Here is a 17,778-nt window from a genome sequence, read left to right on the forward strand (position 1 = left end):
AAATGACCCGCCGATCTGTGAACAACAGAGATGTTTTGGCAGCTAAGAACATTCACCCTTAAATCTTCGTGTGCTGATATGATTCACAAATCTTTTCTGGTAGACTAGATCTGTTTAAGGACACGATTACTCTTTGACCTCTATGTTACAAACAGTTTATATTTGAAGTGCAACAATATAGATGTATTGGTCAGGACGATGTGAAGGTGTGAAGGTATTTTCTGTATAGAGAAACAAGCTCAAAGCTTCTGCTCTGTGGAAATCCTGATTAGAGATGCTCCCAGCCCTCTGTGTAGGTTAGAAGATTTTACCAGCAGCAGATAAGAGGATTTGCGAGGAATTAATGCCATTCTTTTATTACTGTAAGTAAAAATTCCTATTGATTTATGTTTGGATGAGAGCACGTCACAGCGTGTTGACGTGGTTTGATACTACCCCGACACATGTCCTTGCACACATGCACACAGGAATGAAGAACACAGTGATGGACGCTGGATATATGCTGTAATACACACTGACAGAAGACTCTGCAGAGGTCAACAGGATCTTCTCCACATATCCCAGCATCCTCTCAGATGAGGTTTGCTGGGCATGGCCAGCACTCAAGAAAAGTCCCCTTTGGTTCTGTGGAAGATTTTTGGACCACCCTGACAGGACACAGAGATCCTGAGGAAGAAAGTCAGATGTTCCGTTCTCATACCTGGTCATGAAGTTGGTCTTGTTGGTCTTCAGGGTGCTGTGTCTCGCCTGCCTGTGGCCCGTCACCCTGCTCGAAAACCGGTATCCTGAACGCAAGAAAAACAAGGATGTTTACCTTGGCGAGCATGCCAAACACAAATTTAGAGGGTAAGAAAATTCAAAGGAGTAACTAAGCATTTAATTACAGTTATCAGATTACATTCTTTTTATACTGATTAAAAATATAGAAGGATAAGTAGCTTTGAATAAAAGCATCTGTCATATGTGTTAATGTAAATCCAATGTGCATGGTCTATATATTGTGTTACAGTTTGGTAAAGAAAATGAATGCACAGTTTTGTGATTTCTTGCATAAACACTTTGGAGGTTTGTCATCTGGATGGTAGATGTACAGATGTAAATATACATAAGTAGGAATGGAATGTTGAATTAAAATAAAGCATTTTTATGTCATTTGTATGATGAGAACATGTGGTGGGATTGGATAAAAGCATTTCATTTGAGGTTTGCTATTGCATGTGCTTGTCAATAAGCAATCAAGTATTGTCTGGTTACATAAGTCACGTTAAGTTATGCATGAAAACGCTTACATGAAGGTGTATGAAGAATTATTACTCGTATGGGTGGTTGGGTGAAATGGACAAACTATTGGTTTAAATTAACCTTGAATGTTTGCTTTATTTTGCACACACCATGTGTTTAATGGATATCACCAAGGTGGCATTCATTCAGCAATTACCCTGCATGCATCACAGCCTGTGAAACAAAGTCAGTTTTTTCAAACCTGTACGACTTTCTTTCTTCCGCAGAACACAAAAGAAGATGTTTTGAAGAATGTTGGTAACCGGACAGCGCCGGCACCCATTCACTTCTACTGTATGGACACCAAAACCAATTCAAGTGAATGGGTGCCAGTTTACAACATTCTTCAAAATAACTTTATTTTTTTGTTCTGCAGAAGAAAGAAAGTCATACAGGTTTGAAATGACATGCATGTACAATAGTTTTTAAAGTGTCCCAATTGGAGGCCCTCGTATGCCATTATAAAGTCTTATGTGTTGTTCCCTCTGGCTCTTTTTTCTTCCGTTCAGGCGAATGGACTACAAACTAAAGAGGAAGGACAGCACAAAGTCTCTTCTGATCAAAACAGAACAGCTGCTGAGGATCGAAGATCACGACTTTGCCATGCGGCCTGGATTTGGAGGTCACGATTTATTTGCTATTTATTTGCTCCATTTAACAATTCCATTCTCATTCCATACAATCATAATTAGAGCGTTCTTTTTAATAAACCTGATTAGATGGGCCGTACCACTACTGACAGGGGGTTCATCTCTCTGCTCTGGGAAAAAGGGCTGGGGTAGTCCTAAATTCGGACGTGACCCAGATTGTACAAAACACAAATTAGTCATGAGTGTTGGGGACACACACACGCTTCGTGGATTGTAATCTGGTTTACATGCCTGGCCTGATAAAACAGATGGAAAAGTGCAAGGTTTTAGGTCAGAATGCAGAAATTGGCATGTGCAAGTCATGCATGGACATTTATAACAACAAGTCATTTCCACATATGGATTTAAACAACATCAATCTGAAAACTTTGCGTCTTTTAGATATACTTGTGAATAGCAAACCTGTGTGTGGCAACCTCATGACAGCATGCGTTGTTGCATTGTTGCCGATCAACTCTGCAAATGTTGTATTGATAGAGAGCCTAGGTTCCTTTTCTGCAGTTTGAAGGTTTAAAGATCCATTTAGGTTTTGAATAGCATCCTTCAGCACACCACTGTTAGTCAATGATGGGACAAACAGGATTAGAGGAAGCATTTTGGACTCCATATGCCCTCTCTGTAGGAGCAGTGGAGGCTGTTTTCATCTAAGTGGATTTCAAAGGCATTGCTGTTATCCTGAACATACCGGCTGTGTGTTTTGTTTTCTGCTCTGCAGGGTCTGCCATCCCCGTGGGCATTGATGTGCAGGTGGAAAGCATAGACAGCATCTCTGAAGTGAACATGGTAAATGTTTTTTCTGCATATACTGTCGGACTACACATACAGTATAGTGCTAAATAAATGTATTGCTCGAATGCATATTCTGTGGAAGCAATAACAAATCATATTTGCACTAAAATGCCAACCGGCCATCATAATATTCTATAAGGTCAAAAATGTATCTCTCAGGACTTCACCATGACCCTGTACCTGCGGCATTATTGGAAGGATGAGCGGCTGGCTTTTCCCTCCACTAACAATCTCAGCCGCACATTTGATGGGCGCCTGGTGAAGAAGATCTGGAAGCCGGATGTGTTCTTCGTCCACTCCAAGCGTTCCGTCATCCACGACACTACCATGGAGAACATCATGCTAAGGGTTTATCCAGATGGAAACATCCTCTACAGCGTCAGGTAGATGCTTCTTTTGATTGTACCGTATGATGCATGTATGCAAGCGCTATTCCTGCTGCGGCTGTGGATTTTATTGTTGAATATTCTCTCTATTTTAGGATAACTGTTACGGCTCTTTGTTCGATGGATTTTAGTAGATTCCCGTTGGATACTCAGAACTGTTCCCTGGAGCTGGAGAGCTGTGCGTGTCCACCTTAGAGTTCAGTTCTTGTGTATTATTTGGTTTGGGTACATTTAGTTTGGATCGCATTAAATACATTTTCCGGTTCAACCAAATTTGCACTGTATTGACATCATTTGTGATAATAATGATTCATACCAAAGATATTGTTGATTTCAATTTGTGCTTTTAATCCATCTAACTATTTGACCCCATTTACTTCTATTTTAAGTGCCTATAGTTTCATATTATTATTTTATACATTTTATTGTTGTATTATTTCTTATTATTTATTCATTATTAATATTAATAATTGAACGTTATGCCCTTATTGCCCTCAGATGCATATAATGAGAATGACCTCATGTTGTACTGGAAAAACGGCAATGACTCTTTAAGAACAGATGAGATTGCTCTCTCTCAATTCTTCATTGAAGAATTTCATCCGTCTCATGGTCTGGCAATGTACAGCAGTACAGGTACATACAGTATTCTGTCTCTTTTATATTGGCAGTCACTGATATCTTTGTCATATCTGTTTCAGATGATCACACATTGTGTGTTTTTGTCAGGCTGGTACAACAGACTATACATCAACTTCATCCTGAGACGACACATATTCTTCTTTATGCTTCAAACATACTTTCCCACAATGCTGATGGTGGTGCTCTCTTGGGTGTCTTTTTGGATCGACAGGCGGGCGGTACCAGCCCGTGTCTCACTTGGTATGCAACACCTGTTCAAATACGAGCGCATGCACCAGTGAGAGCAATGCTAAGCTCTTTTTAAAGCGTGTATTTCTACATCTAGGCATCACTACTGTGTTGACAATGTCCACCATAATAACCGGAGTGTCAGCATCCATGCCTCAGGTGTCGTATGTGAAAGCCGTAGACATCTATTTGTGGACCAGCTTCCTGTTTGTGTTTCTTTCGGTCATCGAGTACGCCGCTGTCAACTACTTCACCACCAAGGAGGAGATGAAGAAACTTAAGCAGTTAAAGATAAGAGATCCTGAGGTTAACAGTTCATTGACTTTAGACTTACATTTACACCATATGTTTTTAGTTTTGTGATTTTTTGTCTGTATGCAATGGAAAGTGTCATAAAGCTTGGCTCTTTAAAATGCTGCCCCCTGTCGATCAGATATTGCAATGTTAATCTCTAAAAGAAATGGAAACATTCATTCATAGGTCTGTTTACTCTCTCATGTTATTACAGCAGTGTATGAGTTTCTATAGCGCTAAAAAATAAGTTACCAGCCAAAATGAACAAAAGAGCTCTAGGGAAAGTATTTCAGGTTTGTTGTATTCTCAAGTCTTCTAAGAGTTTTAATCGTAATTTTATAGTGCTTTTTGCCAATCCACTTGTCAGCATTGTCGGCTCTCATCTTATAGAAAAATATATGTGAGTTTTCTTTGAAAGTGTTTTTTTTAAGTGAATTATTTGTGTCTTTGTTACAGCTGTCAGAATTCGATGCATCTCAGGCCATGGCGTATGACGGCTGTTTCCACGACACAGACATAGAGCTCAGCACGTTCCCTCCAATGTCCGATCTGAACTCTGACCCGTGCATGACATCCCTGAACTCTGCCGTACCAGACCTACCTCGTATCATGGGCACACGCCTCCGTCGCCGACGATCCATTCGCCAAAGTGTCAACCATATCATGAGCAACAGTTACAAGATAGACTCCTACTCTAGAATATTCTTTCCTGTGACGTACATGTTCTTTAATATCATTTATTGGAGCATCTACTCTTGAACGAGAGAACAATTCAACATCCATAAAAATTCCCTTTGAATTTGAGCAACAAGACATTTTTTTAAATGAATGAAAATAATTTATTATAAATTCTTAATTTTAGAATCTCATATTCTAACTTACAGAACCATAAAAGACTTGTGATTGGCAACAATAAAATGTATCAAAATACAATAATGCATATGATAAACTTTGGCTAAGACGCTAAAAGTAAAATATAAAAAAAGGTTTAAGGTGACTTCCTTCATATACAGTAGTGAAGATGAGGTTTTTAATACTGTCTTTTGAAAATATACAGAAGTCCTTTAATAAATCCCTTGAACTAAAGGAAAGGGATCCAATGTTACATTTCGACACTCCCCAGGAATATGGAATATTTTTGACCATGGCTCCCATTGGTCCTGCTCTTGCTATCCATTTTCCTGTGGACAGTTCAGAGCAGCATAGCTAGATAATAAAATCTTCTTCTATTGTTCGTCACCCCAATGATTCCCTGTTCCTCTCTGAACACTATGCAGATCTGAGTCGTGATCGGAGTCGACTGTTCATCTCGTTGTGAATCACATCGTTCGATTCCCCAAACGTGATAAAATTTTCATCCATCAGTGTGCCTGTAATGTCACATACACAACCATACGTTAAAATATGACATGTAGTGCAAACAGAAAGTCATTTTTGTTACTGAACTGAGAGATTTTAAAAGATGAGCAATTCCATTAAAACTGACCGATGCCGTTGGGTTGCACGGATTCATCGCTGCTCACTGAACTGCGGGGGGCGCTGGTTCGCTCTGAATCTGTGTATTTCGTAGTATGCTGGTTGGGTGTCAGCGTTCGACTCCAGTCTGCAGACAAACAGTTAAGAGGTTTTAGGCATTGTAAACTAACAAATTATAGCACTGTAAAATGACAAATCTGTGTCTAATCTAAAAACAGTGACATGCTTTGGTTTGGTAATACCTGAGTTTTCAGCCAATCGTAATCTGCCGCAGCAGAGGTACATTCTCCACTGTTTACGGACATTTTCCTTTAGCGCGCAGTGGAACACGAAAATAAAAAAGCCTGAGTGAAAGAAAACGTGAAAGAGAAATCGGATATTACTTGAAAGGTCAAGTAGCCAGTGTTTAGTGCTTCTGCGTAGTCAAAACGGAAAATATGATAATAATGTTAATGTTGATATATTTTCTACTTTGAAAAGTTCTCACCCTGCAGGGAATTTAAGATGGAAAAAAGATACGTGAAAGGCAAGTTGACGGGTCCCCACGCAAAGAAGCCGAAGCCCCAGGTGAGACCCAGCAGGAACGTGAGTCCCGCAATGCTCCGCAGTTCTTGCAACCCGCTCCGGTACAAATTATTGTGGGGATTTTGCCGCTTGATTCGTATCAGATGCACCATCACCACCACGAACATGGACATGTTCCACACAAATATCACGGCAAAATACGACACCACAGCCACGTAGAACGCCATGTCGTTTGTCAACCAACAGCTGTGAGGGACAATTGTAGTTTTACTGAAACTACGATATATTGCTTAATAATGATCAATATGTTTACAGCATTTATTAATCTAAGTACTGTACATGTTCATATTTACTAAAACATATTCAAAATCAAACTTTCTTGGTTACACTGTATGTAATCTATTAACTAATGTAAATGAAGCTGTTATTGTAAAATATTATCATTAATACACCATTTACTTACAAATCATCTGTTGTTCCATCCACATATTTCCCATAATGCACAATGCCGTAGTTGTCCTTGTTTATCGCAATCACGATGATCACAACAATCAATGGGATTCCTGCAACACATCAATGAATTAAATCAACAATCGTCTAGTCAGACCAATTTAACAACCTCAAACCACACAGCTGAACTCACCCCATCCCGCCAAGGAAAACTTAAGCATGTATCTGGTCATGTAGTTGTTGAAGACCTTGACGATGGCCAGGTACATATGGAAAGCCTCCAGACCCATCCAGGTGAAAGAGACCAACAGGAAGTAGTGCAGGAAAAATCCAGTGGAAATGCACAGGCCTACGGCATTCGGATACAGAGCCAGCCACGAGTCCACCAGGAACACCAGGTTCAGAAAGAGCAGAGCGAAACACAGATGAATCAAGATCTTTGAGGGGATGTCACGGCGGATTTTCCTGTGAACATAGTGAGGACTTGGTTGATGTGTGTTCATTTTGCATAAAACAAAAAATTATAGAGATTTTTTAGACCCACAATATATGTGTTGAAGGATCATTTACAACTAATTTTGCTGTTTACGAATCTGAATATAAATATCATTTGGTGAGCATCTATATACACAAATGGGAAAAATCGGTCCAGCCATTAGGAAAAACAATACACCTAAAATCTAAAATGAACAACTATGTGTTTATTTAACTTAACCACTGGATGTACTGTATATGCTTTGTATAATGTCCGTGCTGTATTTTATAGATCTTTTTGAGGTCTTCAAGATCAGTCATCATTAAGGAAGGCTTACTCAAACCCGAGGTAGGTGAGTAGAGTAATTGCGATGAAGATAGCAGAGATTCCACAGCCGATGTAAGTGATGAATGTTAGGATTGTGGCCTGCACACGGTCACTTTGGCCTTGCCGACTAATATCCTTCAAACAAATAGAAAAAGATGCCAATTTACAAGAAAGAATAAATGCACTTGATAACAATCCCAGTGTAAAATAGTTTCATTCAGTTCCTGCGAACTAGAAGTAACATAATCTAGCGTATAATAAAGTTTGTAAATAAAGTTTGGTTAAAATTGCAAGAGTGACTTAAAGTAGAAGCAGAAGGAAAAATATTAAATATGCTGAAAATGAAAAGTTAGGGAAATGTTGTAAGATATGTTATCATTATACAGTGTTTACAAAGTATAAAGGTGTCAAATATTTGCATGTATTTAATAAAAATGAATACTGGAGAAACAGGTCAGAATAACAGAAAAGATGCTCTATATGAGTTTTTTTCAAACCTTAAATACTGCAATAAAAACAAGTTCATATTCACTTTCAAGCAATACAACAGTACTATTTGTACATGTTTTTAGGAAAAGTTCAAAGATTACTTTTTTATTTGATAACCTGAATATCACAGTTTTCATGTGTCTTGTTATGCTGTCAAGTCTTTCACATTGCTGGATGACTTTGTGACATCTGAGGCTTATTTCGCTGGCTGTTTATACAATTTCACGCTTAGTGCACGGCTACTTGCCCCATGAGAAAATAACTCTACATTTTATTAGCTCATTTTTCCCTTTCTAAAGTCACGAACAGGCAATTTGGTTTAATCATTTGTAAATATAATGTCATGTATGTTATTAAAATATATTTATATTAAATTTGACCAAAAAACCTTTCAAAATGATTTGCTGCATCCGGGTTACCGTGTGTTATTAGTTTTGAGAGGTTGTCATCCGGGAATCACGAACCTGCAAATGTCACGACTGGCCAATCGGAATCAAGCATTCCAGCGAGACGTTTAATAAAAGAATGATTAGACATTTCTGACAAGAATTTTAATTGTAAGCACACTTACTAATAACACAGCAAAACTGGTTAGGTGATTACAGCTGCAGACGGTCTCATTCTCAGTACTGCTGTTCTTGACAAAACAGCCATCAGAACTCCATCCTCCTGAACCTCCTAGAAAAGCCGAAACGCATCACAGTTAGGTCCCACCATACACAGAATTATATTCAATGATCTTAATGACAGGGAGTAATCTCATCTCACCATTTGTTTCAAAGTTCCAAAACACACATGAAGCTACATAGTTCCCCTGTGGGAAAGGAGTTAAGAAAGTCAAAAATCAAACCGGTTTTAGTAAACAATGACAAAATGTAAAAAAAATAGTGAACACACCGCTACAGGCTCCTTATTTCTCAGAGTAAACTCGACATTCTCCTTCAGGTTTTTGATGGAAAGGTTAGCCACACTAGAGCCCAAAATGTGGCTGTTTAGAATGTGCTTATTCACTTTATCCTGTAGGAACAAAAAATTAAGAAAATGAAATAAAGTCTGAACCAGGGCAATTTTTGCTTTGAAATCGACTTTGTGTACCTGAAAAAATGTGCTTTTCTGAAAGAATGTGAACTGAATTCTGGAGGCCATCTTTTCTTGTTCTGTAGAGAGGTTTTCTGTTAGGGAAGCTGGCAGTGTTATTTTGGCGAGAGGAGAGGAACTTGCTGCTCTTGTGTCTCTCTGAGAACCTTTGGTCACCTGCGAAAACATGCAAGAAATGTTGAGGTTTACTTATTTGACGTGTTTGGCACTTCCCAAACATTCCACAAATGCAAAGCAGTTGCACATAATTTCAATAGTCATTACCTGTGGGTTTAAGGGATCTGTGATCGAAAATGATGTTGTCTTGAAGTTAGTGCCATCAGCTTTGGTTACAGTCAATGCAAGTGATTCAAACGCAATGTTTTCTGTCTGGTCTCGAATCACCAGTTTCAGAGCCAGACTATCCACAACTTTGATTAATCTGAAAAACACCACAGCCAAATATTAATATTTGAATTGTCTGTTTAAGCTACAAAACCATGAATGCTTGTGTTACGCATGTGACTTACCGGTTGGAGGAGGACGCCAGAGTATTTGCAGAGCCGTTTAGCAGGTTGTTGATGACGGACAGCAACGCCCGGCCCACGTTCAGACTAATATTGGGTGCAAGGAGCAGATTCTCAAGCTGGTTGACCAAATTATTCACTTGAGTCGAGTTTAAAGATGACACATCTTTTGTTTGATCCAGAAGATCTGTAGCCACTGCACCTGGATTTTCAGTTGTTAATTTTACTGGAAAAAAAAGAAAGTAAATGTTAGTCTTTTAGATACCATGTGCAAATGCAACAATCTCGTTACCATTTTAAGGAATTAATATGTAAAGTCGTATCCTGGCACACGTGAATTTTTCTACACATATCAATGTATTCACAGCTTATAGAACGTTAACCACACACAAAGTTTCCATCAAACCTTTATTGAACACTAGCTGTGCTTTCATAGTAAGCAATAAAAAGGTTTGGAAAACATTACATTTTGGTGTCAGACAAAACGTGGTTTGAAAGGTCAATATGTGTATTGTTTGATTTATTTCTATGCTGCTAAAGGGATAGTTCACCCAAAAAGAAAATTTTGTCATCATTTAATCACTTATCAATTTAAACCCGTATTACTTTCTTTCTTCTTCACACAAACGAACATGTTTTGGAGAATTTTGGTAACCTAACAACATTGGCCATCATTGACTTCCAAATGAACATTTCTCAAAATATCTTATTTTGTTCCACAGAAGGAAAGTGATAAGTGTTTTGAATGACATGATGGTGAATAAATCATCTAAATTTTTTCAAACCTAAAGTTGTTGCCGAGGCAACAGTGGTTGGCAAAGCAGGATCCACAGGCTTTGTGTTGTTTGCTGTTGAATTTCCTCCGCTGGTTGTTTGTGTAATGTGATGGACAGGTAAAGCTGTTATTGATGAATTGGAGCTGTTGTGAGGAGAGCTTGGCTGTGTAGCTGGAACAGCAGTGTGAGCTTTACTGTCATTGGTAACAGCGGCAGAATCTGCTGTTGTGTTATGGGAAATGATGATGGGGTGGATTGTTGTGGTTGTGTTGACTGTATGTTCATTTTTTTCTGTTGTGTTGTTTAACTGTGTTGCATTGTGGCGACTGACTGTTGTAATATTTTCTGATATGTAATCAGTTGGCGCTCTGGAACTGTTTATTGGTGTTTGGAAGGTGGTGATGTATGACTCTGTTGTGTTTGACTGTTTTGTATTAACTGCAGGAGGTGATGTTGTATTCATTTCTGATGTGTTGTTGGAGGTTGTGTTGAAACTATGGTCAACATCAGTCCCATTGGTGAACAGGGTTGTACTTGGAAGGTGCGTTGTACTTGGTTGTGTTGTGTTAAACTGAGGGGTTGTTGTATCAGAATAAGATGTCGCTGTATTGAAAGTGGTGAAATTAGGAATATGTGTTGTGGTGTTGAATTTGGGTGTATATGTTGTTGTTACCTCAGGGGAACTATTTTCAGCATCTGTGGTGTCAAAAGTAGAACCATCCAGAGATTGCATTGTGTTGACTGGAAACATTGTAATGAATTTGGTTGTATCCTGAAAAGGTTGTGTTGTCTGTGATTCCCCTACATTGATTGGTGAGGCTGTTGTATTTAGTGTTGTATTTAGTGGTTTGGTAGTTGTACTGAGTATTGTTACTGTTGTATTGAGTGTTGTGAGTGTTGAACTGAGTGCAGTGATAGTTGCATTGGTTGGTGTGACTGTTGTACTTAACACTGTGTTTGTTGCATTGAGTGTTGCTACTGTTGTATTGGTTGGTGGGACTGTTGTACTTAACATTGTGTTTGTTGCATTGAGTGTTGCTACTGTTGTATTGGTTGGTGGGACTGTTGTACTTAACATTGTGTTTGTTGCATTGAGTGTTGTGACTATTGCATTGGTTGGTGCATCTGTTGTACTGTTTGGTGGGACTGTTGTACTTAACATTGTGTTTGTTGCGTTGAGTGTTGTTTCTGTTGTATTGGTTGGTGGGACTGTTGTACTTAACACTGTGTTTGTTGCATTGAGTGTTGCTACTGTTGTATTGGTTGGTGGGACTGTTGTACTTAACATTGTGTTTGTTGCATTGAGTGTTGTGACTATTGCCATGGTTGGTGCATCTGTTGTACTGTTTGGTGGGACTGTTGTACTTAACATTGTGTTTGTTGCATTGAGTGTTGTTACTGTTGTACTGGTTGGTGGGACTGTTGTACTTAACGTTGTGTTTGTTGCGTTAAGTGTTGTTTCTGTTGTATTGGTTGGTGGGACTGTTGTACTTAACATTGTGTTTGTTGAATTGAGTGTTGTGACTATTGCATTGGTTGGTGCACCTGTTGTACTGGTTGGTGGGACTGTTGTTCTTAACATTGTGTTTGTTGCATTGAGTGTTGTTACTGTCGTACTGGTTGGTGGGACTGTTGTACTTAACATTGTGTTCGTTGCGTTGAGTGTTGTTTCTGTTGTACTGGTTGGTGGGACTGTTGTACTTAACATTGTGTTTGTTGCGTTGAGTGTTGTGACTATTGCATTGGTTGGTGCATCTGTTGTACTGGTTGGTGGGACTGTTGTACTTAACATTGTGTTTGTTGCGTTGAGTGTTGTTTCTGTTGTATTGGTTGGTGGGACTGTTGTACTTAACATTGTGTTTGTTGCATTGAGTGTTGCTACTGTTGTATTGGTTGGTGTGACTGTTGTACTTAACATTGTGTTTGTTGCATTGAGTGTTGTGACTATTGCATTGGTTGGTGCATCTGTTGTACTGTTTGGTGGGACTGTTGTACTTAACATTGTGTTTGTTGCGTTGAGTGTTGTTTCTGTTGTATTGGTTGGTGGGACTGTTGTACTTAACATTGTGTTTGTTGCATTGAGTGTAGTTACTGTTGTATTGGTTGGTGGGACTGTTGTACTTAACATTGTGTTTGTTGCATTGATTGTTGTGACTATTGCATTGGTTGGTGCATCTGTTGTACTGGTTGGTGGGACTGTTGTACTTAACATTGTGTTTGTTGCGTTGAGTGTTGTTTCTGTTGTATTGGTTGGTGGGACTGTTGTACTTAACATTGTGTTTGTTGCATTGAGTGTTGCTACTGTTGTATTGGTTGGTGGGACTGTTGTACTTAACATTGTGTTTGTTGCATTGAGTGTTGTGACTATTGCATTGGTTGGTGCATCTGTTGTACTGTTTGGTGGGACTGTTGTACTTAACATTGTGTTTGTTGCGTTGAGTGTTGTTTCTGTTGTATTGGTTGGTGGGACTGTTGTACTTAACATTGTGTTTGTTGCATTGAGTGTTGTTACTGTTGTATTGGTTCGTGGGACCGTTGTACTTAACATTGTGTTTGTTGCATTGAGTGTTGTTACTGTTGAATTGGTTGGTGCATCTGTTGTACTGGTTGGTGGGACTGTTGTATTTAACACTGTGTTTGTTGCATTGAGTGTTGTTACTGTTGTATTGGTTGGTGGGACTGTTGTACTTAACATTGTGTTTGTTGCATTGAGTGTTGTTACTATTGCATTGGTTGGTGCATCTGTTGTACTGGTTGGTGGGACTGTTGTACTCAACATTGTGTTTGTTGCGTTGAGAGTTGTTCCTGTTGTATTGGTTGATGGGACTGTTGTACTTAACATTGTGTTTGTTGCATTGAGTGTTTTTACTGTTGTATTGGTTGGTGGGACTGTTGTACTTAACATTGTGTTTGTTGCATTGAGTGTTGTTACTATTGCATTGGTTGGTGCATCTGTTGTACTGGTTGGTGGGACTGTTGTACTTAACATTGTGTTTGTTGCATTGAGTGTTGTGACTATTGCATTGGTTGGTGCATCTGTTGTATTGGTTGGTGGGACTGTTGTACTTAACATTGTGTTTGTTGCATTGAGTGTTGTTACTATTGCATTGGTTGGTGCATCTGTTGTACTGGTTGGTGGGACTGTTGTACTTAACATTGTGTGTGTTGCGTTGAGTGTTGTGACTATTGCATTGGTTGGTGCACCTGTTGTACTGTTTGGTGGGACTGTTGTACTTAACATTGTGTTTGTTGCGTTGAGTGTTGTTTCTGTTGTATTAGTTGGTGGGGCCGTTGTACTTAACATTGTGTTTGTTGCATTGAGTGTTGTTACTGTTGTATTAGTTGGTGGGACTGTTGTACTTAACATTGTGTTTGTTGCATTGAGTGTTGTGACTATTGCATTGGTTGGTGCATCTGTTGTACTGGTTGGTGGGACTGTTGTACTTAACATTGTGTTTGTTGCGTTGAGTGTTGTTTCTGTTGTATTGGTTGGTGGGAATGTTGTACTTAACATTGTCTTTGTTGCATTGAGTGTATTTACTGTTGTATTGGTTCGTGTGACTGTTGTACCTAACACTGTGTTTGTTGGATTGTGTTTTGTTACTGTTGCATTGGTTGGTGCGACTGCTGTATTGGTTGGTGTGACTATTGAACTTAACATTGTGTTTGTTGCAGTGAGTGCTGTGTCTGTTGTATTGAGTGTTGTGATGGTTGAATTTGTTGGTGTGACTGTTGTATTTAACATTGTGTTTTTTGCATTGAGTGTTGTTACTGTTGTATTGGTTGGTTGGACTGTTGTATTTAACACTGTGTTTGTTGCGTTGAGTGTTGTTGCCGGGAGGGTTGTGACTGTTGAATTTAGAAGTGTGTTTGTTGCATTGTGTGCTGTATTTGTTGTATTGAGTGTTATGACTGCTGAACTGAGTGGGGGGATGGATGTTTTGTTTAACAGTGCGTTGGTTGTATTGAGTGTTGTATTAGTTGAATCTGTTGGTGTGACTGTTGTATTTAACAGTGTGACTACTGTTGTATTGGTTGGTGTGACTGTTGTACTAAACATTGTGTCTGTTGCATTGTGTGTTGTAATTGTTGTATTGAGTGTTGTGATAGTTGAACTGAGTGGGGAGACGGATGTTGTGTTTAACAGTGCGTCTGTTGTATTGAGTGTTGTATTTGTTGAATTTGTTGTTGTGACTGTTGTTTTTAACAGCGTGACTACTGTTGTATCGGTTGGTGTGACTGTTGTACTTAATACTGTGTTTGTTGCATTGAGTGTTGTTTCTATTGGATTGGTTGGTGCAACTGTTGTATTGGTTGGTGTGACTAGTGAACTTAACATTGTGTTTGTTGCAGTGACTGCTGTGACTGTTGTATTTAACTGCGCGACAACAGTTGTATTTTTTGGTGTGACGGTTGTAACTAACACTGTGTTTGTTGCAGGGAGGGTTGTGAGTGTTGTATTAAGAAGTGTGTCTGTTGCATTGTGTGTTGTATTAGTTGAATGTGTTGGTGTGACTGTTGTATTTAACAGCTTGACTATGTTTGTTGCATTGAGTGTTGTTACTGTTGTATTGGTTGGTGTGACTGTTGTACTTGACACTGTATCTGTTGCATTGAGTGTTGTCACTATTTCATTGGTTGGTGCGACTGTTGCATTGATTGTTGTGATAGTTGTATTGATTGGTGTAACTGTTGCATTGAGTGCTGTAACTGTTGTATTGGTTGGTGTGACTGTTGAATTTAGAAGTGTGTTTGTTGCATTGTGTGTTGTAACTGTTGTATTGAGTGTTGTGATATTTGCATTGGTTGGTATGGCTGTTGTTTTTAAGAGTGTGTCTATTGTTGTATTCAGTGTTGTGGTTTTTGCATGGGTTGGTGTGACTGTTGTTTTTAGAAGTGTGTTTGTTGCATTGTTTGTTGTAACTGTTGTATTGAGTGTTGTGATAGTTGTATTGGTTTGTGTAAATGTTGTATTTAAGATTGTGTTTGTTGCATTGAGTGTAGTGACTGTTTCATTGGTTGGTGTGACTGTTGCATTGATTGTTGTGATAGTTGGATTGGTTGGTGTAACTGTTGCATTGAGTGTTGTAACTGTTGTATTGGTTGGTGTGACTCTTGAATTTTGAAGTGTGTGTGTTGCATTGTGTGTTGTAACTATTGTATTGAGTGTTGTGATAGTTGCATTGGTTGGTGTGACTGTTGTACTTAACAACGTGTCTACTGTTGTATTGGTTTGTGTAAATGTTGTATTTAAGATTGTGTTTGTTGCATGGAGTGTTGTGACTGTTTCATTGGTTGGTGTGACTGTTGAACTTAACATTGTGTTTGTTGCAGTGAGTGCTGTGTCTGTTGTATTGAGTGTTGTGATATTTGAACTAAGTGGATTAATGGATGTTGTTTTTAAGAGTGTTTCTATTGTTGTATTCAGTTTTGTGGTTTTTGCATGGGTTGGTGTGACTGTTGTTTTTAGAAGTGTGTTTGTTGCATTGTTTGTTGTAACTGTTGTATTGAGTGTTGTGATAGTTGTATTGGTTTGTGTAAATGTTGTATTTAAGATTGTGTTTGTTGCATTGAGTGTTGTGACTGTTTCCTTGGTTGGTGTGACTGTTGCATTGATTGTTGTGATAGTTGGATTGGTTGGTGTAACTGTTGCATTGAGTGTTGTAACTGTTGTGTTGGTTGGTGTGACTGTTGAATTTAGAAGTGTGTCTGTTGCATGGTGTGTTGTAACTGTTGTATTGACTGTTGTGATAGTTGTACTGACTGAATGTACAGATGTTGTTTTCAAAAGTGTGTCTGTTGCATTGAGTGTTGTGAATGTTGTGTTGGTTGGTGTGACTGTTGCATTGGTTGATGTGATAGTTGCATTGGTTGGTCTGATTGTTGCATTGAGTGTTGTGCTAATTGTATTTGTTGGTGTGGCTGTTGGATTGAGTGTGGGGACTGTTGTATTGAGTCTTGTGATAGTTGTATTGAGTGTTGTGACCTTTATATTGAGTTGTGTGGCTGTTGTAGGTAATAATGTTTCGTTTGTATTTGTTGTACTATGTGTTGTGATAGTTGCAATGAGTGCTCTGCCAGTTGTATTAAACTGTGTTTCTTTTGAATTTAAAGTTGTGGCTGTTGTATCAGGTGGTGTGACTGTATTCACCAGTGGGACTGATATATAGTGTGGTGTTAGAGTTGCATTTTCCAGTGTGCCTGGTGTATTTCTATGTGTGGCTGATGTAGTGGGCGGTGTGACAGACTGAATGAATGGCAAGCCTGTTGTATTGAGTGACAATGTGTTTGTTTGAGCGTCTGTACTGTTAATGGGTGTGAAGCTAATATTGGATACTGAGACTGTTGTGTTCACTGGTGTATCAGAAGTATGCTGTGAGTGGGCAGTGCTGGGTGTGATGTTGGTATGGCTGTTCAATGACCTATCTGTAGTAGTTATGGATGGAAATGTGATATTTATAGATGTAGCTTTGCTCTCTGTGGTTGTGCTGGGAGGAACAGATGGGGTAGTGTAGGGTTTAGAGTTAGGGACCTCACAAGTCTCATTCAAAAGAACTGCAAACGTCTGACCCTGTTTACTGTGGAACAAATAACAATTATTCAATGAAGTAGATTTAGCCGATTATACCAAACTTAACAGAAATGTTGATTTGATTGAATACACCACCTACCATGTCAGCTGGTTTTTGACATTGTTGATCTGGCTGGCACTCATATTTACATAGGCCCAAGTAAATGTAGAATTTAAAGGTATGTTTATAGAATCAGCGGACAATCGACATATAGCTGTACAGGAGACAAACAACACATTTTGTTATTCCAAACACATGGATGAGGTGTAATTGTAGGAAACATAGTTCAAAACACTCACCTGTTTTATGAACAGGCCCGTCAAAAATGATGCTGGTGCTGTCGTTCCAAAGAACGGCCATGGCAGCGCTTACAGTACACACATCTACCTGTTGCGATAGCTCTACAGTTAACATGCAGGTGTAGAGCCTGAGGAACAATAGAGTAGTTAGTCAAATACATTCCTGCTTACAGAAGCACACACAGTCACGGTGCATCATACCTTGCTCCTTCACCAAAACATTCCAGGTTCATTCCCTGTAGAAAATCAAACATAGCCTTTAGAACAATCACACCTACTTGTTACAAGATTAGTTTATTGAAAACAACAGATAAATATATGCTTACCTGATAAAACTGGGATACAATAGGATGACACCTACGGGAATGGAACATGATGTGCCATAAAAAATGATGGCATGATAAATGCACTACAACTTTCACACATGAATAAGTCAAGTAAAATGTCTCTTAAATGTATCTAGAAAAATGTCTTATTTTATTACGGAATAGCAGACATACCCTGATACGCTGGAT

At 38.9% G+C, this 17,778-nt stretch overlaps 2 protein-coding genes across 2 annotated transcripts; one reads left to right on the forward strand and one right to left on the reverse strand.

Annotated features, from left to right (window-relative positions):
• Window positions 1–460: 460 nt before the first annotated feature.
• On the forward strand, window positions 461–5,508 carry LOC306889025 (gamma-aminobutyric acid receptor subunit rho-3). The gene is made up of 9 exons (XM_079447680.1): window positions 461–846; window positions 1,791–1,903; window positions 2,647–2,714; window positions 2,880–3,103; window positions 3,202–3,284; window positions 3,605–3,742; window positions 3,836–3,988; window positions 4,074–4,282; window positions 4,727–5,508. Exons 1-9 carry the CDS (start codon window positions 707–709, stop codon window positions 5,027–5,029), a joined length of 1,431 nt encoding a protein of 476 aa, XP_079303806.1. The 5' UTR covers window positions 461–706; the 3' UTR covers window positions 5,030–5,508.
• Window positions 5,000–12,764, reverse strand: LOC306889024 (uncharacterized protein). The gene is made up of 14 exons (XM_079447679.1): window positions 10,402–12,764; window positions 9,620–9,842; window positions 9,375–9,531; window positions 9,108–9,266; window positions 8,910–9,029; window positions 8,781–8,826; window positions 8,584–8,690; window positions 7,534–7,658; window positions 6,915–7,186; window positions 6,735–6,834; window positions 6,234–6,517; window positions 5,989–6,090; window positions 5,757–5,873; window positions 5,000–5,640 (listed from the first exon to the last, which is right to left on the reverse strand). The coding sequence occupies exons 1-14, from the start codon at window positions 12,728–12,730 to the stop codon at window positions 5,540–5,542; spliced, it is 4,242 nt and encodes a 1,413-aa protein (XP_079303805.1). The 5' UTR covers window positions 12,731–12,764; the 3' UTR covers window positions 5,000–5,539.
• Between the last annotated feature and the right edge of the window lie 5,014 nt (window positions 12,765–17,778).

The sequence above is a fragment of the Barbatula barbatula genome, assembly GCF_947034865.1.
Source record: "Barbatula barbatula genome assembly, chromosome: 23".
Taxonomy (NCBI): Eukaryota; Metazoa; Chordata; class Actinopteri; order Cypriniformes; family Nemacheilidae; genus Barbatula; species Barbatula barbatula.

What these genes read in the sequence shown, in the direction of transcription:
- LOC306889025 (XM_079447680.1), top strand. Translation starts at nt 707, where the DNA reads ATGAAGTTGGTCTTGTTGGTCTTCAGGGTGCTGTGTCTCGCCTGCCTG. An exon ending in CATGCGGCCTGGATTTGGAG is followed by an intron (nt 1,904 to 2,646) that starts GTCACGATTTAT and finishes TCTGCTCTGCAG; the next exon opens with GGTCTGCCATCCCCGTGGGC. An exon ending in GGCAATGTACAGCAGTACAG is followed by an intron (nt 3,743 to 3,835) that starts GTACATACAGTA and finishes TGTTTTTGTCAG; the next exon opens with GCTGGTACAACAGACTATAC.
- LOC306889024 (XM_079447679.1), bottom strand. Translation starts at nt 12,730, where the DNA reads ATGTTAAGTACAACAGTCCCACCAACCAATACAACAGTAGCAACACTC. An exon ending in TTGGAACTTTGAAACAAATG is followed by an intron (nt 8,691 to 8,780) that starts GTGAGATGAGAT and finishes CGGCTTTTCTAG; the next exon opens with GAGGTTCAGGAGGATGGAGT. An exon ending in ACGATTGGCTGAAAACTCAG is followed by an intron (nt 5,874 to 5,988) that starts GTATTACCAAAC and finishes GTTTGTCTGCAG; the next exon opens with ACTGGAGTCGAACGCTGACA.